Source organism: Trichoplusia ni, chromosome 14 (assembly GCF_003590095.1).
Source record: "Trichoplusia ni isolate ovarian cell line Hi5 chromosome 14, tn1, whole genome shotgun sequence".
Lineage (NCBI taxonomy): Eukaryota > Metazoa > Arthropoda > Insecta > Lepidoptera > Noctuidae > Trichoplusia > Trichoplusia ni.
In genome coordinates, this window is record NC_039491.1 from 1,668,892 (window position 1) to 1,693,747 (window position 24,856).

The 24,856-nt window shown below is 34.1% G+C and overlaps 1 protein-coding gene across 1 annotated transcript; it reads left to right on the forward strand.

Annotated features, from left to right (window-relative positions):
* The first annotated feature begins 2,084 nt into the window (after positions 1-2,084).
* Positions 2,085-16,326, forward strand: LOC113500547 (cytochrome b5-related protein-like). Its single transcript, XM_026881378.1, has 5 exons — positions 2,085-2,300; positions 7,358-7,767; positions 10,594-10,782; positions 13,165-13,389; positions 15,916-16,326. Exons 1-5 carry the CDS (start codon positions 2,085-2,087, stop codon positions 16,208-16,210), a joined length of 1,335 nt encoding a protein of 444 aa, XP_026737179.1. The 3' UTR covers positions 16,211-16,326.
* Positions 16,327-24,856: the final 8,530 nt, after the last annotated feature.

Genomic DNA, 24,856 nt, shown 5'->3' on the forward strand with positions numbered 1-24,856 from the left:
ATTTATTGTGTTATTAATAAAATAATACTAAAACAAACAAACCTTATCAATATGCAAATATAAATAATTATAAAATCTACATACTTAATTTTAAATTATAATACCTACCTACTTCTAGAGTTGTCTGGAACATGATTCGTTGACCGAAAAAACCTAATGCGTCATGTTATTTAAGAAGGAAACAGCAAAGAATTCTTTTATTAGCGAGATTTTAAGTGACGGAAAAATCCAATGAGTTTTTAATGAACTTGGCTTTACGATGTTTGCACATCAAAATTCGTTTTTTATTTATTTAACTGAAATGGTAATTTTATGTACCGGTGGTGGTACATAAAACAAATAATAAAATTAAGCCTTTATATTTTTCAGTTTATTAAGCGTATTTCAAAAGAAATGACTAGCATTCCACTTAGTTTAAAATGGATATTTATAGGGGACAGACTAACACAATAAGTAGATATTTTCACACTATTTTCATTAAAAATACGAATCCTTGTATCATAAACATTCAAGTGACTTTCACCTAGACATCCCGTCTCAAAACAAGCATTCGTAGAGTACAAAAGTGCTTGTCCTACACAGGGATAAGCATCTTGGACGCTTAATGGATTTAGCGTGGTGTCTACCTGGCTATCCATACTTTTTTTATGCATAGTCTTGGAACAAGGACTCTGACGTTATTTTAACAAACCTTGGAAATTCAGGTGCGCTAGCCTCCCCACGATATTTTCCTTCAACAATTTATAGCAAGTCATAATTACTTTGCGTGCCTGAATCTGAACCTATGATCTTTGACTTGTGCAATCACTTACTGTTGAATATATAATTACAATGGCAGAAAATAAATTTCCATACCAAAACGTAGAAAGTATATTAATAAAACTCTTCTTATAAAAGTAATTTATTCATCAAAATACAAAAAAAAACCGTATAATTTTATCGATAAACATTAACACATGTCCCATCACTATTGCCAACGTCAGCAAGTTCCTTTGTTACCAAGTTTAACTAGGAAATTATGTCAAAAGTGGTACACCGCATTTTTCACTCACCCTGTACGTGAAGGCAAATAAGGTACAATGTTTTGCTTAACGAATAACGTGTATTTCTTCAACGAAAATACAATGCTGTAAAAATATAATAATGTAAAAAATATTATAATGAATAAAGATAAAAAGATGTAAATGGTAATCTGGATAATTATATCTCATGGAAATAAGAAGAGTTAACTATTACCAACATAAAAGAATAGGAAAAAATAATAGCACATATATTCTTTGTTGTAATTTGTTTAACAATAAGTTTATTTCATACATTATGGCTTACGTTGCATATCGAGGGGTCTCCGTTTCGAAAAAGACTTGTCAGTAGTTGAAGACTTCGCTTCCCCTACATTTAAAACTAGCTGTTGCCCGCGACTTCGTCAGCGTGGCTAGAAGATATAAGCTATGATTTATATCTGCCCTGTTTTTTCACATTTCCCATTGTATCTTCGCTCCTATTAGTCGTAGCTGTCGGTTTATAGCTTAAAACCTTCCTCAATGAATGGTCTATTCAACACAAAAAGAATTTTTCAATTTTGAACCAGTAGTTCCTGAGATAAGCGCATTCAAACAAACAAACAAACTCTTCAGCTTTATATATTAGTATAGATAGAGATATTATTCCAGTTGTTTTTTTTGCGTTTGTGTGTATGAGGAGGTGTGCGTGCGTGTGTAAGTGTACAACGTGTGACTAAACATCACGATAAATATTGATAATATTTATTATACCTAATTCATTATTATTTGATAGCAAAACGTAAATTATTTTTAAATCCATGCCAAATACAAATTATAGATAGCTAATCACTTATAATAATCCTACCTGAAGCATAAGGTGAAACGGACAAAAACATATTTAAACAATCATTACTGGCCACAAACAAAAACAATTGAATTTGAAATCAAAGTTAACTTTTAAATAAAAAGTATTTGCATATTTCTGATTTTTTCTTTTTTTAACAAGCTTTTATTAGGTCGACCTGTATGTATGTAACTATTTAATGAAATCTAAGCAGATTAATTTCTTTTCAGTGATTTAAAATGGCCCCCGACGCTGATAAGCGCCAGATCAGCTTTCCCCGACTGGAGTACCCGATACACAGAGAAACAGTGCCGAAGACAGCACAGCTCTGGCTTAAAGGCAAGCGATCCCAAGACGGCGCCGAAAACCTGTGGAGAATACACGACGGCTTGTACGATCTGACTGAGTTCATATCAATACATCCTGGTGGCGCTGAATGGCTGGCGGTTACAAAGGTCAGTTGTAACTTTATTTCTTATAGTATTTTTGGTTTAAATTACTCGTTAGGATAAAAGTAGACTTGAAGGAATAGATCTCATGTGGAAGAAATACAACTTATCATGAGCTGACGATGCTGCAGGGTCGGGAAGTGTCTTTTTTTTCAAAGTAGGTACACATTTTTTTCACAATATACTTTTTGATTGTTTTTTTACTATTTTTTCTGTTGTTATCGGGTAGGTACTCACAATTTGCAACCTAAACATAGAAGACTGTATCTTTGGTCACTTTGGAGAGCATGAATTTTTTAGCAATACCAAAACTTTATCGATGACGTCTGGTACTGCTAAAAGCAGCTATACAGTGTATATTACAGGAAATAGAAAATTCATTAAGTTTTCAATACTAAGAGTTTCCACAATACACGAGAGATATCTACATATCGTCTGGAAAAGGGCAAATCCACGTAAATAGCATTTTTGTACTTTCTCTATTGTGCTTTTATAGTTTTAAACTTCCCCTGTAAAACTAGATGTATTGAAGATACGCGGACTTTACGTATGTTAGATTCGTGGATTTAAACTATCCGCGACGATTTGAAAAATCTTTCGTTCATTAGATACCAAAGCCTGTAGTTGCACTCTCCGAGCGCTATTAAATCAATATAATGAACTGAAACTACACCTCAAAGTCAGGACTATACATTTTAAGTTTTCTGGTCCAATTCTTATGCCTTCATGTCTTAGCTCTCAGATCGCAGTCAACACCCTTCACAAGACCAATAACACTTTAATTTTGAAAAATAAAATCCTTTTGATGGAATAAGGACCATCGTTGAATTCCAATTTCGTTGAATGGAAATACGACCTTTGATTACACACACTCATATTGTGATACTGTAATTAGTGCATTGCGAATGAACAATTCAATAATGTCTGAATCCCAAAATGGTTTTCCTTCGGGATATTGCAGGTGCAGCGTTATTTCAATTTTGATTGTTTCGTAAATGTGAATGTTGAAAAAATTTAAGGTGAATTGGGAAGTGAGTCAAAAGATTTCAGTGTACTCGGAAATATTAAAAAATTGGTCATATTACTTTGTTTAATAGTAATTGTATGAGAATTTTGAAATCTAGAATAAATTATTCTTTAATTATTAATTATTATTTATTCTAGAATAGTTATTTTTCTGAGATTGCTATGATAAACATTTGTGCCCCAGTTCGGGCGCCACAAACTTTTTTATTAGCTGGTATTATTATTTTGAGTTGTGGCTTGAATCTAAACAATAACACTAATTTAATTTTATGATTTCATGTCATTAAGCATTTTTATTAGTTTATTAAACGATACAAGGTCACCTTGGAGATCACCTTTATTAATTACACCTAAAAACGGTTTGACATTTTTGAAGTCCTAATAATATAAAGCCAATCCAAAATATATACAAACAGCAGCAAATTAAAAATAAATGTAACTTTAGATTCGTTTCTAATAATAACTTGTACTAATTATGCCATCATTTCATTGGCCTAGCCTTTTCCCAACTATGTTGGGGTCGGCTACCAGTCTAACCGGTTTCAGCTAAGTACCAGTGTTTTACAAGGAGCGACTGCCTATCTGACCTCCTCAACCCAGTTATCTGGGCGACACGGTACCCCTTGGTTAGACTGGTTGTCAGACTTTTTCAAGCTTCTGACTACCTGTAACGACTGTCAAAGATGTAAGAATAACAGCCGGGACCCACAATTTAACGTGCCTTCTGAAACACGGAGGAACTCCTTATGACAAAGACGGTCACCCATCTGCGGACCAACCGCGTCAAGCATAGCTTAAACTGTGATCGTTTCACTTCTGCGGTTATAGCTTAGCCACGAGCTCCTGGATGCATCTACAAATAGAAACAAAACAAAATCACTCGAAAATCTAAATGATTGTCATTCGTTCAATCATCTTCAATTGCAAAGTCCATATTTAAATACTCTAGCGTATTATATTAACTTAGTGATCCTCAAAAAAAACGTTTTCCAAATTGAAAACCCTCTGTAGCTGTCATTGGCGTACCGCAATATGCGGTCGACAGGCCAGGAATGTCACCTGCGGCCGCAGACTCCGTCAAGATGGTAATCTACAAAGTGATTCACTCAACCGCAGGGCTGATAGACTAAGCGCGTACTTAGCAGAAGCGACGCGGAACCAGATATGTCAAGATGTGTCGTGGGAAAATGTCTGCGGTTTAATCGTGGAAAAGAAAAGTTAAGGGAAGTGGTGCTAGTTTCAGGGTGCCGCGGCCGGATCCCAACGTTAAAAAAAGAAACTTATTACTGAAGCATGGTTGGTGATGTTATATCTCTGTATATGCACTGATTGTTTTGTAGAGAACATATTCTTTTTTTCCACTGTAACCAATAAATAATAATAAAAATAAATGATAAAGATGGGGGTGACGAGGTGGAGGTTTAGGTGTTGGAGTGGTCATAGATGTGTATGTAGCCCTTAAATTAATTCGTCACAAATGGGCTTAAGCAAAACACATTGGTTGGATATGTTTTTCTACTAGTGATGTTGATCGTGAGCTCAGAATAGTAACACGAACGTGATTTGAGTGCCACTTCTTTGTACTTCTTTCTTCTGTGAGATGACAGGTACTTGAACGATACTGACTTGAAACGCAATGTTGATTAATTACAGTGTTGATTAATATGGACTAAATCAGTGGTCTACACATTGCCTTTGATAGCTGAACCTTACACAAATACAACCGACCAGGTATTCGCTACTGTCTCAAGAGATAATACAAATATAACTTTAATTAAATTCTCCATTCTTCATATAACTTGTGATATTTTAATATGACGTCAAAGATAAAATCAATAGGGTTGAATTTACGACACCTTAAATATGCATACAGATTTCTATGGCATCGGTGTCTGCAGATAATATTTAATTAATGAATAATTTCACATTAAGTACTTCCTTTAAAACAATAAGATATAAAATGCATTGCTTCAGAGGAAACACATCTCGGGATAGATATAGTTATAATTACGTGTATTAATTACAATTCTATTAAATTTGAAGGCTAATGCAATCACTTTACTTGCTTCGCTTATTATTGAGCCTTATGCTTCTGTTAGTATTTTTATTAAATAGTTTATGAGGTATACGTTAAATATTAAGCAGACCAACAACTTAAGCCTTTCATAATATTTATTTTTTAATGTTACTATGGAGCCTATGTATAATCTACTCTTTGTTTTTGTGTCAACTTTTTTTCACTTTCAAGAATTACTGCAACTTTCTTAAAAAAAAAATACTTATATTTCGTAGATAGTTCTTAATACCTATGAAATAAAATATATAATTCAAAGTAACAATGACAACTACAGATTAAGAGCAATAAAAACAAACATTAACGAATAAAATAAACCAGATATCACGTCCAACACATAACTTGAAGTCCAAACATAGCAACTATTTTACAACTGCAGAACTTACAGACATCGCGATCGTCTGGAGACTGTCACTTGACATAGTTTTGCTTAGTCCAGGACGTGTACAACAGATAAAACTTTAACCTTCGCCTATACGTCTCCCGAGTCAGTTTCTACATGAACAAAGCTTTAGAGTAAATTCCACTTGAAAAATGTAAGGTTATACGAGGAGCTAATATTCGTAAAATAATGTTTCTCAAATGCTTTTTAAAGGGTCCGAATAAAAAGTGGAAATGGAACAGGGAAAAAAGCGAAACTAAGACACAGCTATCTGTCCGCCTGTCAAGAGGCTGTATCTCATGAACCGTGACGGCTAGTAGCATGTAAAATTAGATGAAATTGCTACCAATGAACAACTAAAAACGAGATGGAGTATCATATATAATAGGAGAAGTACTGTTCACAAATTAAAAGGAGTGACTATTTTCAGTGTCATGGGTCCGTGTCGCACCTGAATCTAATTTGACAGCTAAATTCAATTACTTGACCAACATCAAATATTTTTTCTTAAAACTAAATGTAAAAAGAATGAAAAATTATTAATTCTCAGTCAATTTCAGCCAGTCTAACATCATCTCCAATGGATCACAGTTCTTACATAATATACTACCACTACGCAATGGGTCCATCCATACATTAATTAAAGTTGATGAAACGTCACGCAGCCCGGACCTCGTTTAATAAGCTTACTCCATCATTAGCCGCGAACGTCACACCTAAGTAATAAATCACGTGTTTAGGTAAATTAAATGTATATACAACATGGCGGAGAAAGTTTGTATTGATACGTGAGATCCAATTATGTGTAATCATACTTGAGATGTTGCAAAATGTCCTGAAGGAAGAAGGCTATTTAACCTAGGGCTGTAGAGTTTGATGCACCGTTTTTTGTGCAGTTGAGCATTTACGAAGTTATAAAGGGAGGCTAAGTTCCACTGGACAGCAAAAATCGAGTCTTGTCCAGTATAACTGACGTTCATTGATAGTATTGAAATTTATCACGACAGAAAGAAATGGAAAATATTATTGTATTGTTATTTTTTTTCCAGGATATTTTGATTGTCGATTTACTGAAAACGGAAACGTCTAAAAAGCAATAAGGAACGCAGTCAGAATGATCAATTTTTTTTTGGTATACTGATGTTTTGATTATCTACTGAAAGGAGTCCTTGAACAGATACAAAAAATAGGCAAAAACACGCGATGTTATAATTAGGAGGAAAATCCCATAGACCAACTGCGTAATATTATGATTAGTAGAAATATTTTTTTACAACATGATGTTTCGATACTTTTTTTTCTTGAATGAACTAGATCGTTAGACTCAGGATGAAATTAAATGAAATGACGAAGAAAGGCCTATCACCCTCAGGACTTCTTAGAAACACCTCACTCGGTTTGCAAATAGATCAGCCAACCCAAGCTTCTTAGGTCGACCATGATGTGGTCATGCCGTCTATCCGCAATCATTGTGATTTCATATGATATCGATATCATGTAAAAAGCTACCCCACAAAATACTGAAGACTGAACACCTACCTCGTTCTATCAATTATATAATAATAACTTTGTTCTTTCCAGGGCACAGACATCACAGTGGCATTCGAAACACATCACCTAAAAGGCCTCGCAGAAACCCTCCTACCAAAATACTTCGTCAGGAAGACAACACTACCAAAAAACGATCCCTTCACATTCAAAGAGGATGGATTCTACAAAACATTAAAATTAAAAGTAATGGCTGGAATCGAAAATATACCAAAGGATGCTCGAAAAAAAAGTGATTTTGTGACTGACGCACTTTTGCTAAGTGTCCTTGTGTTAAGTCCTGTCAGCTGTTGGGTTTGGCCTCAAAACTTCTTGCTCGGAGCCGCACTGACCGTTTTGAATAGTTTCTTTTTGAGTTCCTTGATCACTTGTGCACATAACTACTTCCACCGTGGAGATAATTGGAGAATGTTTTTGTTTAATTTAGGAGGAGCGTCGTATAGGTGAGTACATAATTTACACTAATTTATCTTAAACTAATTGTTTTAATCGCTTTCCTATTCCGTTGGTTGCTTTCGGCTTATTTTTATAAGGATTTTCCCGCTCTAAGAAATTTCATCCTTGCAACTCGGGGGTTTCACAAATATTTAAGTCACATGCACGAGTCGACTAGACTCGAAACTGGGTGGGCTTTTCGTGGTGACCTATAATGATACCACTAGGTTTTATGTGCTAACTAATTCTCTTGAGTATTTTTTCATAAAATATGATAATATTTCAAAAACAAAAAGATTTAAAAATGTATCTTCGTTTAATTAAATTGAAGTTATATTACCAATTAATCCAATTAACACTTACACAAGAAATGTAAAAGACCAATGTTTGGCATTCGTAAATACGAAACAATAGCCTTGGACTTGAGCTGTTGACCTTACTACATTATGAATTAGTAACAGCGCATGCGCACACAAATAGTAAGTGATTTATAAAACGTTATATTTTAACATTATTTCAATGCCAACCAATGTTCAAATCAAGGAAGAAATATTTAGATCTGGTAGTGACAGACACGAAAAAGGTGAATAGCAAGATCTGAGATTAGTAAGATAATTATCCATACTAATAATAATATTAACGCGAAAGTTTGTATGTATGGATGTTTGTTGCTCTTTTGTACAAAAACTACTAGAACGAATTTAGACGAATCTTCGTAGGTACACTAACACATTGAATAGTTTTTATCCCGATTGTACATTTCCGTGGCATCATTTCCGATTTGTAGCGAGACGGCCCGCGGGCAATAGCTAACTTAGTGTAAGACTTATGCAGTTGTGGAAGCGAGACGAAGGTACACACGTTGTAAGAAGTGTTGCTTCCACAACAGGTTGAAATGATTGTTTGCATGATGCAGATGCATTTTGGAATAAGTTTACTTAACGCGTATGACGTGGTTTGGTTTGCAAAAATATTGTTGTTTTTTTTTTATAAAAGTCATTGCCCTACGACGTTGGACGTGGGACATTCACCGTGCGTTGTATGGTTATTAAATTAAATAATGCAAATTTCCTTAGTTTGAATCCGTAGGTTATTAAATAATTCGCAAAAGATAGTGTGGTTTCTTCGGTATCACTGGTTTTTCCAAATGATCCATTCACTCTTTTAACGAAATAATAAATTAACGATCGTGACGTCAATGGGCAAAACAAAGGTCTATCTTAAACAAGTTTTGTGAATTTATATGTTTTGGACATAGGTCTATAATATTCTTCCAAACCTGTTATGCCTTTGCTAACAAAATCATCACACCATCTTCGCAGCGGTCTTCAAACAAGATAAATTAAAAGAAAAACACCGCCAGTTAAAACTTACACTTGTTACCAAACAAGTCTAAAGAAACTCGCTCATAATGAAACTTCAATATAAAACGAACTAAATTGAAATTGCTCAATCCGTTTGGAAGCTATGATGCCACAGACAGACAGGCAGACGGACAGACACCCCTCTTTTGCTTTCAGTATTCAAAAACAATCTTCTTTATCTCTGAAACTCAGAAGTTATACTGCAGTAATATCCAAAGATTATTAGGTATTTTCTCAAATATTGCTGAGGGCAATGCAACATGAAGTTTGACCGCACTTTCCGGATATTACAAGCTATGTACTAACCCAGCTTAGTTGTAGTAATGAAAACTTTAGCAGCTTGGATATTGCTAATACTAGATTGGATTTTGCTGTGTAACGGGTTATTGATTAAATAATATATTATGTTATGGTATGTGTTACGTTAATTAATTTTACAAAAGCGAGGCATTGATTATGCGATGTTAACAATAGAACAAGAAGGTTGGCAAGTGGATAGTGTCAATTATGATTTTAATTAAAATCTTATTACGCGTTAATTTGTATGCATGTTTCTTATTATCCTATCACTTTCAATTAGCTGAGTCTATTTTGATGATTTTGGGAATGACTTCAGATGACCACCTGGATTGAGACATGCTTTTTTGACATTATTCATCCTAAAATATTTCACTTTTACCTAGCTTGAAATTAAACAATAAATCACGTTTGTAACTTTCCGTAGACTTTACGGATACTAAGTAAAAATATTTATAGCATAGGTGTCATATAAACAAAAAAAATAGGCAGTGATTTTTTTATTGATATAGTAAATAATGATAAGGATTTTTTTATTCCAAGTAAGTCAGCTAAGTCAAGATCACTTAGTACTTAAGTGATGTTGTTGTAGCATATCACTGTTACAAACCGCTTTGAACTCCAAACGTGCTATGACTTCAATCTCGCATATTTGCACTAATGCTTAGATTCAGGTTTCTAATTTTAATATTCTTAACTTCTTTGTCACATTAGGTAGGTAACCAGAAACCTTTAGATAAACATAAATATAATAGAAGTACGAATAGATTGATAAAATGAAGAGGTTTGTTTGAGACGGCTTATAAACTGGGCAATTAGGTAAAAATATATTCAAGGAAATAGAGTAAGGCTATCGACTTGACCTCCATAGCACATTTGCTAGGAAGATACCCGGGAATAGTAGCCAGAAAAGTTACGTTTTAAAGAAGCCATAGCTTAGATGTATGATCGTAGGACTGCAAAGTACGTGCGTCAATAACTAATGTCTTTTCGAATCAATGCACGAATGCCAAGTATTTATTACTTGTTAAAAACGTGAGGGCACCAGCACACCTGCGAATTCTTCACCGGTTGGAAAGGCTATATCAGAGGTCACCTGGAAGCTTAACCACCCGACATCAACCATATGACAAGAAAAAGATGAATTTAATCAACAATTTAATTTTCTTTCAGTGATTGGCGGATCTCCCATTCGATGTCTCATCATCTACACACGAACACTGCTCAGGACATAGAGCTGAGTATGCTGGAGCCCTTCCTACAGTTCCTGCCGCACAAGGACAAACCCATATGGGCACAGATGGGAGCCTTCTACTACCCCGTCGTCTATGCAACGTCATTGCTTTTCATGATGTTTCAAAAGTGAGTATAACTACCAAATAGTTATTTTAAGGAGATAGAGTGTGTAACGTGGTAGGGGGGAATCTCGGGGTCTACTGAACCAAAATACCTACCCTATTGGTAGGTATTTTGGTTCAGTAGTTAAAGGTAGGTAATGTTAGCGATGATAGAAAACGCTCAAATGTTTGAAAACTACAGGTAAATGTCACGTTACTAATAGATTTGAATTGTAAAATCAAATCAAATTGTATATTGCAATTCATTATAAAATTAACTGTAAAAGATTATAGAAGTAATAATTTACCCTGAGACATCGAATGTCCTGTACGCGCTGCGATGAAGAGCACTTTATGATTATTACTTGTTTTACTTGAAATGAAATACGTTATTGAAACCTATATCTTTGTGTAATTCTATATTAAATTGATCGGAAACTGTTATTAAGCTTTATCTCAATATTGTGCTTGTGGTTTTTACCTTTAGACAAATATTTGATTATTGCTTTCTATGGAAAATAGTTCCTAAGCATATTATTAGTTTAACTATTTGTTGGCGAGCCAGATGACTGAATAAAAAATAATTTATAATTGGACATTAGTGTCTATAGGGCAACGGCCTCTCTTCCCTTGTTCCATTCTAACTCTATGGCTATAAGATAACTTGTATATTTAAGATAGTAACAAAAGTCGGTGATCTAAAAAAACCCAATACAGAAAAAAGTTAATAAACTGGAAATTTATATGTATATATTTGTTGCTGGGTATTTTATGCTAAAAATAGGTTGTTACTAATTCAAAGTGAAATGAACACATTTTAACATCCTCTAATATGCTAATTTACTTAACTTTTATAAAGTTTCTGACTTTATTATTTAAGATGTTTATTTTTTATTTTCAAATTGAATTCTAAATTAGAACATTTAGTGGTTTCTTAGGTTTACGCGAATGTGAGACATTGAAAGTAGTTTCATTAGAACATTTATTTGAGCAGGATTACGAGTCAACTGTCGATGATTTATACGTGATGGTCTATACGTACAACTCTCAATATTACTGCAATAATGATCTTAAAAAAGTTATTTCAATTTACTGCAAATGTAGTTGGCTAAGCCAGTGTTTACACTCGTAAAACATCAAGTTAAATCAATGTGTCTTTTGTTCTTGGTTTGAGAAAGTTACCAAAGAAAGTAACTTATTTTTTTGTTACGTGTTGCGTAACCACTCCATTCGTAGTCACGCAATGGCCGTCCTCAGACAATTATAATATGATACAGCTGCATAAATGCATACCACATGTTCAAAACTAGCGCGATTTGAAATTCAAATATATTTACTTAAAAATAATTAATCACGATTCCAAAAATATTCTTTGATATAACTACTTTATCAATATTATCTTTATAATTCGATTAATAGGTGTACTAGTAATGCTTAAACAGTATACTCACGTTTAGTTATCGGGATCACCAGACTAGTTTCGGACTCAATCAGAGTTCCTACCGGGGTCACTAGTCGAATCAGCCTTTAAACAGGAACCATACAAATAAAACAAAATAATTTCATATTAACCTTCTAAATCACTTCATCCATTAAATTGCGTTAAATAAACAAAAACGATTCGTTGAAAAAGTATCCGTTTATTCAAACAAACAACATTTGTACTCACAACAGTCATAACACAGGTTTCCAAAACGTTTCACTCAAATAACAAATGGGATTGCCTTAACAATGCGGATTTTAACAAAGTCGTGGAGATATAGCTTTGTCGTCAGGATTATCGTTTTAACTTATATGATTGTACTGTATACCTAAAAACCCTACCACCTCTTAAAAGAAAACTATGGAAACTGTGGAAGCAAGACAGCGTATTACGCCGCGTATATCGTCATCTCTCTTCCACATGAAGATTTGTCGTACATTGAGTGACGGTAGTAGACTCTCTACAATTTAACTGAGTCCAAATAATATTTGGTGTAAATGGGATAAGTTTGGTATTTGGGTACAATATGTATAAAGGGTGTAATTGCTTCCAGGTTGGAAGGTCCAATACAAAATGAAATGTATTTTCATGACCAGTTTGCGATGCGATAATTAAGTTGCTGTCATTAGCACGTATGTAGTCGTTATATTGAGACGAAGCTGTCGTGACTAATTACATATGTAATTATGGCCTTGGAATATCACTGACAGTTTAAAATAAAAGTTTTTTACTATTGTCTTGAAATGTTTTTCTAATAATCTTAAACTCAAGAATTAAAAAAAATACAAACGTTAAAAATTGGTAGTCGTAATTAATTATAGTCACAAGAACACAAGTTTGAAATTAATCGGAGGCAATTGTTTTTTGTTATAATCTACAATCCTTCACAATCACCATTCATTTATTTTTCTTCTTCTTTTTCAGTTTTACCCTGTCTGCTTTACAGCATGAAGGCAAGTCTCTAACCTGGCAGAGCTTCATTCCCTTCGCCCTGCCTGCATGGATGTACTTTGCCGGAGGGCTGCCGTTACCCTGGACTGTTCTGATCTGGCTGATCACTATGATACCAGCCAGCTTCTTCTTCGTCCTCTTCGGTTTGACAGCTGGTCATCACAGCCATAGGAACTTCTTTGAAGGTGACGTTCCGAGGTAGGTAGCTCAAACACACACTTTTGTCAATGATACTAAAAATCTTTTTCATAGCAATTTATCGCACTACTTGGGATTGATCTCCATACATACTTTTTTCATTTTCGTAATGCAATTTACAATGACAACTTAATTGGCTATGGAATATACATATAGTAACTTTTGTGGGGATAGTTAATTATTACATGATGCAACAGCTTACCCCAATAAAAACACGTGACTAAACCGTTGCATCATTTAATAATCAGCATACAATACATATAATTGCGGTTAAAAGCAACTGCTTACTTAAATTACACACACAAAAGTGGATGGAAAATACAGGAATACGGGGTACGAATGAGGTGATTGACTAAAAAAGATCATGTATCCTTGAAATACGCATTACTGAAACTAAATTTTGTCCTGGAAATAGCCATGGGACCATAAAATACAGATCGGTTTCAAAACGTTCACTTAATATAACCATTATTGTTCAGAACTAGTTTATTGTCATAAGGCAATAGGCAATAATGACAACGATAGCAAAGTTATTAATGACTTGCTTTGCGTCGTGGATTTACCTCTCCCGCCCGCCTGCCCTACTTCTAATGCCTGGTATATACTCGGCCACACAATGCTAAAGATTTTAGTCTTCAAGAGATTATCAACATTTGAACTAATCGAAGAAATAATTAAGAATTGTTCCAGACGAAATTGTTGGGAATGAGAGCTCTACATTTCCTCTTGTATGACATATAAGGTGTAAGACTCACAAGATATAAAATCAATACAGTTATGCACTCGGTAATGTTGGTTTTAAAAATTCAATGGAAAAATTTTAATCCGTGTCGTACACGGCAAAAGTAGTTCGTATTTAGTTAGGTATATCAAGTTTATACTTATGCAAATGATTGTGAATGTCTGTTTGTTTTTTTATCGCAAAAAGATGTCATCAATAAATAATCTTAACAGGCTTAACTTAACCTTGAAATGGACACAAAAGAAACGTATAGTAAAATATAAAACGAGTCTCTTAATTTAGTCAATAAATCAATATTTATTGAGTTACTGCAGTAATTCTCTGAAGAGAACAAAAAAAATCGTTTCCCAAAAAAATAAAGTAAAATGAGTTGTGACCTTAAAACATTAATTAACGACACCAGATTAAATCGTCATAGTTTTGTTAATAAAATCGCATTATATAAGTAAAGCCTTGGATTCATCTTCGCAGGCCTCGAAAGTATGTTTTTTTGGCTAGGATTTAGAATCCTCAAGAACCAAAAAAAATATAAAGAAAGAAAATCTAGAATTATTCTAAAGTCCTGATCTCCTCCTCAAACTCGACTCTCATAAGACTTCAGCGCCTTATCGCTCAACGCAATATCAATTATAAATACAACTCAGCTTCGATATCAAAGTTATAACGACAGTACTTTCCGGATTGCAGACAAACTTTCAGACGGTCACAAACTGCACCTTTCACGTCATTATAATAAACTTCTCAATGAACTCCGCGCTCAGAATGATGACAAATCGATAAAGACTATTATCAAAGGCTAAGGAAGGAAAGGAAGAAGGAATTTAGATGAAGAAGTCATATATATCTACTAAATTATGTGACATCACAAGCATTATTGAAGAAGTAGATAACTCTACGAGGTTCAATGACAATTCTAATCAAGTCACTTGTGGAAAAATAATGAATAATTTATAATTTTATAATGCTAATGTGATATAATAATATATTCTAGACCCTGACTCACTAACTACTTCCTGTCCCAAAGAGATGAGTCCTCATGAGAATTTGAAATTATTAAATCCAAATCAAATTCAAAATTAGCCTGCTAGCACTTTTCGAAAGTCAAAATTTGGCTCAGTTTCGTACACCCTTATCAATAAAAAGGCCTTTTCAGGAGACTGGCATTAATTCTGGATTAGTCACGTTACTTTGAGAATATACTTGAGCGATCAGCATTTTAACATCGTTATCTTTATTAAGATATTCTTTTATGAGCCTTGTAGGATTACTAGGCCTATTGGCCTGAGGCCCAAATTGTTTTTGTTCTTGACTCAATTACAAATTTACAAATAAAAGGTACGTAACGTGAAGACCGGAGACAACTTAGTGCAGAAGCTTTTAATATCCACCAAACTTGAACATTATTTTAGGTAACTAATATTGTAACACGAAAGTTTAATACAAGATTATATTGAATACCTACATTCATTCAAAGTTTCCAAACGATTAGTTCCTAAGACGTTCATGTTGTGCCTACTGCCTAATCTCTTCATAATTTATAGGTTTATTAGAAACGTAACAAGCGTGTCAAATAAAAACGACGTAATAAGAAATAATCTATTTTTGAACACCTTTCATGTTTGAAAAAACCGTAGTGGAATAAAAATAAATAATAATGAGACGAAATTATTATTAACCTTTGTATTAGGTGACAAACGATTTCAACAAATGTTTTCTTTAAAGAATAATTAGCTTTTGAAGTTATTAATATAAGTTGTCGTTAAAACATTGTTTCCTTTTTTCAGGAGTGAAAATATCGACTGGGGTCTCCACCAATTGGACACAATTGTGGAAAGAATCGATTACGCGGGCAATCACTTTAAATCGATCACTCGATTTGGAGACCACGCTCTTCATCATTTGTTCCCAACACTAGACCATGCAGAACTAAAATACTTGTACCCAACATTATTCGAGCATTGTGAAAAGTTTGAATCACATTTAAAAACCAATACGTTTTACGAAGCAGTCATAAGTGCCAGTAAGCAAATGATAAGGAAACGGCCAAACAGCTTTAAAGAGCCAAAACATATAAAATAGTTTTTATTTAATTGTATGTAAAAATAAGACAGATATTATGTCTCTAATTTTAAATTTAGAGCAAGTTTTGCACAAAATTTTGGTCGGTTTCAATATTAAATACCTACGTAACAAAAAAATCAAACGAAATTTTAAAAGCTTTTTGTGCATATAAAATATCACTATAATTATTTTATTCTTTTTTGTTTTATTATTAGTGTACTTATTAACATTGGGACATGCCCAATTCACGTGATGTTTATGCAAACTGTTTGAATTTACGAATTAATGCAATACGGTGACCTTGCTTCCATTATTAATTAGACTTAAGGTCTAAAACTTAGATTATGGCTGTGGATTTATGAATATAGACTGTTTTAATTATATTTTATCGCGTTTTTGTTAGTTTTCCCTGAATAGTGGCGTGGCGATTGGCGTGCAAGTTGGACTCGAAACTGAGAATTCCGTAAAAATATTCTAAATATAAATTTGTGACTAAAATTTGTCTGTTACCCATCAACTAATTTATGACCGTAACAGCCTCGATCCCTATTTTTAGTATTCATCATCTGTGAAAACTTTCTAGCTATCAAGGTTCATGAGATAAAGCCTGGTGACGGACGCACGGACAAACAGACGGACAGGTTCCTTTTTACCTGCTAGGTACGAGACTCTAAAACCATTACATAATTAACAAAGACAATACAAGAAAAACTGAAGAAAATAACATGTAACATTACCGACAGTTCCATGTGTATTAGTAGTGTGTAGTATTGTATTAGTAACCTCAAAATAACAGAGTTTGAATACAAGAGACACTTAATAATATGTTGAACATCACAATAGTAGTTACCGCAGCCAATGAGATGTACGAAACGTACGCGGTTAAAGTTTTGGAAACTGTGCCTCGTATTAATAAATGTATATGTTACTATGAATGTGTATATTATACCCTTTTAGAGGTCAAAAGAGCTAGAAAATTCTTCGGAAGTGATAAAAGATTTTAAGGATTCATCATTTTACTGGTCATTGGTTTCGGATTGCAGAGGACAAACGTACAAGCAGCCTTAAAGCCTTAAAGCAGATTTTGGATTGAAATAAAGTCAAAACAAACATTAATAATTATACAGATTAATAAAGTATGGTAAAAGATTAGCTCACAAGGTAACCAATACTAATAGATTTTCAAATTAAAAAATAACCAAAGAAATGCTCAATCCTCCAACGGTTGTCATAGAAAATTAGTTGCCAAGACGAAGATTTTTTACACATGATGGAAATATGTCATAAATTAATTATAAGTTTTGATAACAAATAAATCTACCTAAAAATAGCACAAGGCAATTCAAAACTATATGCAAATAGAATACACAAAATCCAAGCTAATAAATGACTAGCAATCGTGAAGATGGTTCTCTCAGTCCGGTGTGGTGTTGCGGTCACCCGCTACCAGACACTGCGACACTTGTAGGGAACCACAGCCTCTGAGGGCATCGTGTGGGAAACTTAATGAACTACAATCGTACTTGAGAGCCTTGAGACTGAAATAAAAAATGTGTTTGTTACTGATATTTCTGAGTTGGAAACTGTAAGAGCTTTGAGGACAATCGTAGAGACGTTAGGTTGTTAACGACGCTGAATTAGAAGTGTTGGCATTTAGAAAACCTTAATCGTTAATAACAGTCGTAGGTCTTTTGTATGTTTAGTTTCTGAATTCTTTAAGATGTTTTGCACAAAACTTCTATTTGATATATTATTCTTCTTCTGTGATCCCCCCTGGATCCACCAGTAAATAAATAAATAAATGCGGACAACATCACATACATTGTTCTGAACCCAAAGTAAGTTGCTAAAGCACTTGTGTTATGGAATTCAGATACAACGAAGGTACCACAAACACCCAGACCCGAGACAATGTACAAATGTGAATTTTTACATTGACCCGACCGGGGATCGAACCCGGGGCCTCAGAGCTAGCGACACCTTGAAACCGGTGCGTACGCCACTCGACCACGGAGGTCGTCAACTGTAGGGAGATCAATCACAGATAGAAAGGCTCAAAAATATTTTTTATCTAAAACCCTTTAATACAAAAGAAATCGTAAACAGAAGGGACCAAAATTATCTCATTCCTCTACATACTCGTAAGTTGTTATATTTGAGATCGTAATGAAACAATTTTATAAGACCACAAATACAACGCTTATATTACGCTTAATTGTCAGTTCTCAGTAATACATTAGTATAATTGCTTAGGTCTAATTGTACAATTAATTATAATACAGCAAATACGGCCCTCAAATGGGTCTGAGCGGGAGTCAATTAATTTTGACAGGTATCCATTACAATTACTCTTGTCATATTAAATGTCATCTTGAATTTATTAATTTTTAATATGAGAGTTGATGGGGTGTGGCATTTGAAACAAGAATTCATCTTTGTCTAACAGTTTATTACTAAGTGATATTGTGTTTAAACGAAAAATGTGAATAATTTGAAAAGTGTCAACCAAATATTTTTTAATGTTATATGTCTCAATTATCAATAATTCATTGACTGTTGAATGTTGAAAGAAGGAACTAGAATTAAGTCAAATCGATTCAACACAGCAACTTGCATGCTCGTGGTAATTGACTGCTCGGATAGCCAAGGCATATAGGATACCATGACAAATCTACTGTGCGCGATGTGTCGCGGGTTCGGTTCCTGCGTAGGACAAGCATTTGTGTGATCCATGAATGCTTGTCCCTGGCCTGGATGTGCATGCGACGGATTTTGATTTATCAATTTATTGAAATTTAATAGAAATTTCCAGTGACGACTAATCGTACGAAGAGAAGATTGTGTTTCTTACTTTCAAGATAACATTGAAATTTATCTAATGTTTGTATAGGACATTTATAACTTTGATTCCTAAGTATTTATATTTGTGGCTGAAATCAAGGGTAAGTTAAAGGGGAGCGGAGTAGTTAGAAATAGAATTACTTGAGACCACAACTGGAAAGTTCTACAGTTTAGTATAATTTTGTCACAATGAAAACATTTGTCTGCGATCAAGGCTGTTACAAGGCATTTAGATTGGCAATATTAAGGTCAACATAATAAACTAAAATAACAATGAAAAGATGTGGTTTAGGACCTGTCGTAAAAAACGAGACTTGACGAAATTTAATACAGAATTCAATTTTGATTTTTAAGGCCTCAAAAGATCTCACTTAGATCGTATGAAAATTCAATGTATTTAACGATTATTTTAAAATTATATTTTATATTTACGAAACAGAGAAGTAGGAAAAAGATAATAATATAGGGATCCTAAACACAAACAAATGAAAAAAATACCAAGGCAAGACGCTTTTAGTAAATTTTGCTTTACTTAAAAGCTCAGGCGACATTCTAAAAATTTATTGCAGTAGTGTCGCTGGAAATCGAACAACTTTCTAAGAAACATAACTCTAATTTGTAGCTGATTAGAAAATAAATCGGTTACAATACTTCCCTTTTAAAAGTTTCCGCAGTACATAGGAGTTCGATTCAAGACAAATTGTATTGGTGTTGGAAACGGTTTAATGGATTGAAAGGATCTATTAATTCGGTTACAGACAAAGTTCTGTGTTTTGGGTTCGAGTGAATGATATAATTTTTTTAACTAAAATGGCGGATTTTTATTAGTAAGTTATTACACGGATAAAATTCTACAGTTCCAGTTAAATCTGTAACGATACTTTTTGGTAAAAAAAAACATATAGAATGAAAAAAACAGCCTTATTTTTACCTTCTCATAATTGATTACCTGACAAAAATGAAGGTTGCACCTAAAATACAAAATATACAAAGGCCGGGGTTTAAAACTCTGGCTAATTAACGTACGTGTCATCGGTCAATTCAATAAGCGATAATTGGAGTAATCACGAGTCGTGGGCGACGCTAATTACAAACTGAATCCGAAAGTCAAACACGTGTTCACGGGTTGCGAATGCCAGTTATTAGCAATCAGTTTTATGCGGACTTTTCAGCGCCTGAAATTCGTTTACATGGTATATTGATTTTGAAACAGAAGCGTAGCGAATCTAGAAAATGATTAGATGTTTTTGAACATATTTTTTTTGCCCAAGATTGCCCTTAAGTATTATTGAATAGAATAACTCTAATGAATAAAATTAATTTAATCTTGTATTCTTAACTCTCCTAAATAAATATATCTGTCTCAAACCACTGGTAGAAATAACAAAGTTGGCCTCCAGACTATTGCGAAATACGCCGTCTAGAACAAAAAAAAAAGTACATTCCCGAAGTATTTTATCTTGATACTAAGTAAAGTGTAATGGCTCATGTCAGCCTACAGACACACTCGCCTAGAAACACATCTGTATCTACACAAATATTTCGTGAAAGAAGTGAAACCTTGAGCCTTACAACATTATCTTGTAAGGACTTAGAAATATCTAAGTTTTAATCCTAAATACTCGGTAAATACGTTTTTCTTTGCATCCTTTGTATAAAATGTAGGAAAAACTTAACTAACGGTAAATAGATACTTTAAACCGTATTAGAGATCATTAAATAATGTACCCTGTAAGGGAGAAAACGATACGGTCTTAAACTACTTTATATCCATTCATGAAAATCGAAAATTTATCTAATGCCCCGTCTAAATCCACCCTTTGCTACGCAAAGCTCTCTCTTTGATAAAGAGTGAAGGATGGAACTATGATAGTGCAAAAACTACCAGAGTACCGAGTAATCGCAGTTTACATCAAAACAACATTAAACAAAATTCTAACAGGTAAGCCGAACGGAGGAAATTACAACTGGGAAATACTACAAAATACCTTTCATATTAAAACGCCTGTAAAATAACTTTGAGCAATAAACTAGACGACGTCCTTGCTATAAGTAATTTTTAAGTACGGACACACATTTCAACTTTCGTTTAGACACTAAAACCCTTTTACATAAAATGTGGAAAGGAATCTTCTCACACATAAAATTAAAGTATTACGGTGCGAAGTTGTAATGTTCGTGCCTCCTTCATTACGCCATCTCGTAATTTTCACTCGCTAATATAGCATAACCTTGACAAATCACCTGTAATGTACCCAAATGGAATTTATTTAGAGTGATTCGAGATAGATGTTTTTGTTACACGTGTAGTAAATAGGGCTTTATATATAATGGGTACTACAATAACGTGTTTTCGGTGTTTGTTTACGTGAGTTAAATTATTCCGCAGGCAAAAATTAATATACGTAATAAAGCAGTTTCTTAGGAAAAGCAATCCTATTATCAAAACCATAGCGAAGATTTGATGTAAAAAATGATTAGTTATCTAAATAACAAGGAACATGTGATCACCAGACAAACTTCATAAAATCAATAAGCAGAAGAGCAGACACTACAAGCTACCTATTTAGTTAAGTAACAGGAAATATCCCCTTATACGTTTGGTTAGGATCCTTAATTAATCCCTGGCCGACAATATTCTGTCGTAGCCCACCTGTGGCATGCCTCATGTCTGCGAACACTGCACAAGATAGATACTGCTCAAATTTATCTCCTAATAACTTATTATCATTCCCCCCATTATTGGAGTCTATTAATTAGATTGGCTTCAGAGATAATTTCACTCATAATTGTTCTCGTTATAATTAGGTCAGCCAGCACGGAAAGGTTAATTGATTTTAACAAAAGTTAATTGGTTTGTAGTTTAAAAGGTAAACCCAAAAACCAAGGATCAATTATAAAACGTGGAGTGCTTTTATGTCATTTAGGTTAGGTTTTTGTATTTTCAGTAAAATACAAGGAGTATCTGTATGCTAAATATGGTGCGAGTGAAAGGATTTCAGGTGAAGAATTTCCAAACATTAATAACATGTACCAGAACATGAATTTATGGATCATACTATGCTTGTCCTTTGCGCGGTTTGAAACAGCAACTGGTCACGTGGTGGGTTTGACGAATGAACAATACTACTTAGCTATATGTGGAATATATTTTAAAAAGGCTTCAGACAAAACAGGCAATATCCTTACTATAAGAGCAAGCTGTAGACTATGAAAATTCAAGCATGAGTAATTCATTCCTTTGAACAACTAAGACTACTGTTGTTCTTAATTATATGGTTACTTTTTCGTTCGCTGCTAGTGAGAACCAGCGTCTATTGTACAAACGATAATACTCTCTCCTCTGGATATAAAGATATTCGTTGATATTTCTAGAAACACTTTCAGTAATACAAAATGGACCGTACCAATGCAATGTAATCTGCAACGTGGGTGCTAAACTACGCTGAATATACATTACTTGGTATAAATATTCATAGTCTTGAATTCTGGACTCTTCAGCTCCACACGACTCCAGTTGGAATATCAAATGGGATTGGATTGTGGTAACCACAATGTATTTACTGAGCTCTTCAGTTACATTGTCTTGATATAGCCATCGCTTTTGCATAAGAGGAGTTAAGTAAGCTTACACTAAGTATTCTTATCTTTTTAATTCTATTGCTCCTACTTCGTCCTTTTTTAAATCTACTTTGTCTATAAGAAGCGCTCATGAATGAATGTTACGTACCAATTTGCATAGACAGATTTCACTCACTAATAAGGAGTGTACTTCAAAATCAATCAAAATCAAAAGTCATTTATTAGGCAATCAACCTCTTTTTGAAGGTCATATTACATTGGACAGCACTCAATTTCACCCACCCTTTACCCTTGAACATTCACTTTCGTGATAACGAATTCGTGCATCCATACCATATTCAATTTTGTAGTGCAAAAGGAGGCAAAACGATAACGTAAGGCAATTTAAACTAATTCTAACAAAATGGTTTGCTTATTGCCTAATAGCACCTGAAAATGTTGCTCTACGAAAAATTACTGCAAAAAAGAAGCAGAAATGCAAGAAGTCACTCCAATAAACCTGCACTTTATTATTAATCTCAAAACTTAAGGAGGTATATATTTTACTTGTACTTAAGACTAACCAGATCTGATTATGGCTACTAACTACCTTAACAGTACAAAGGGATTCAGAATGTACACATAACAAATTGAAGAATATTGGTAGTTACCAGAATTTCAATTTCATCTGAAAAGCGCTTCGCCGCAAATAACTGCAGGTACACAACCTATTACTTCACATTGGTAAGCAAACTGCCCATCACTTCTACGAAAATGTAATCTGGCCAAATGAGTTTGTTAGACAGTTCAGAACTACAACTCAACTTGTGTACAGTAAGTTGAACTGTTAGTTGAGAGATACAAACGTTTTAGTTAACATGAGTTACGAACAGCGCATATGTAATGAAATAACTTTTCATGTTATGAAAAATATGGAAGGTATGTCAAAGAAAACTGGCATGTTTCATTTTCAAGTCAACTTTATTTGCCTGCTAGCTGTTACCCGCGACTACGTCCGCGTGGATAGAAGATTTAAGTTATCGGTGTAGTTTTTAGGGTCCAGGCAACTTCTGATATATTTTCATGGTACTTAATGTATTATGAATCTGAAGAAAATATGTGAAAAGTTCCCCAATTCATTTTCATCGATTTGCCCATGGAAATAGGACTTTTCCCGTAGTAAAACGTGGCCTATGTGTTAATCCAGGGTTTCATTCAAATCATTTCGGCCGTTTTGACATGAAGAAGTAACAAACATCCACACAGACACTCGACAAACTTTCGCCTTTATAATATTAGTGGGGTGTACCCGGTACCAGAGAATCATACAAATACGTGAAAGCCTATATGTAAGAACACGCCATATTTACCCGGGGGAAATCCATCTGGACTTTTTCTAAAACAAGAGACAAACATCTGCAAAAACAACTTTTGGCAAGAGCCCCCGTATACAAATGCCCAGTCCATGTACGTAAAATGTTGGATTTTCTCGAAAGTTGAAAGTTTATTAGTACTTCCCTGATATTAAAGACAACTCAAAATCGTAAATGACATCTTTATATTGATGATGCTTTGGAAATCAAATCGACCAAAACCGTCCAAGGAAATACAAAAAAAACATCTCTTCTTCATCAAAAGTCTTTATCCGATACGCTATTTTTGGGTAATTTCTGACGGACTACTCTATTTTTTTTCAACCACAGGATAATTCACTACTAGAAGACTACGCTTCGCCTGCCTGTTTTGCTTCCACAACAGCAACATTCGTTTGCAAGCTCCCAACACAGTAAAAACCAAACTGTTACTCTGATGTGATGTAAGGAATGCTCATACTTTTTATATTAGACGAAGGTGTTTACGACGCCAGTATGGGGGCCTTAAAACCAAAGCCCAAGGATCAACTAGTCGAATATAAACATGAGCCCAAACAAATCAAGTGCGTAGTCAAACTTATCACTGGTATACAGACCATGAAAATAGCGCGGATAGAGAGCCATAAACTTAAGAGATTTTCTCTTTTACGATGTTCGTAGTAAAGTGAGGCTTACTCCAGTGTTTATTAAGATCATGTTCCAAAGTTAGCTTTTTTATTGTTTTTAGTCGAATCAAGAAGTAATTTTGAGCGAGAGTTAGTTGATCTTTGGGCAGATTTTTTTTAATAGTATAGGATTAGCAGCTAAACATATCTAAAAAAAACTCTTCAAATGTGAGTTGGAGCGATACAGAGGATTTCGTAAGAATAAGACGAAGAAAACCAAATCT

Coding starts and splice junctions, on each gene's coding strand:
- LOC113500547 (XM_026881378.1), top strand. CDS start 2,085: ATGGCCCCCGACGCTGATAAGCGCCAGATCAGCTTTCCCCGACTGGAG. Junction 7,768..10,593: donor TTAGGAGGAGCGTCGTATAG/GTGAGTACATAA, acceptor ATTTTCTTTCAG/TGATTGGCGGATCTCCCATT. Junction 13,390..15,915: donor TTTGAAGGTGACGTTCCGAG/GTAGGTAGCTCA, acceptor TCCTTTTTTCAG/GAGTGAAAATATCGACTGGG.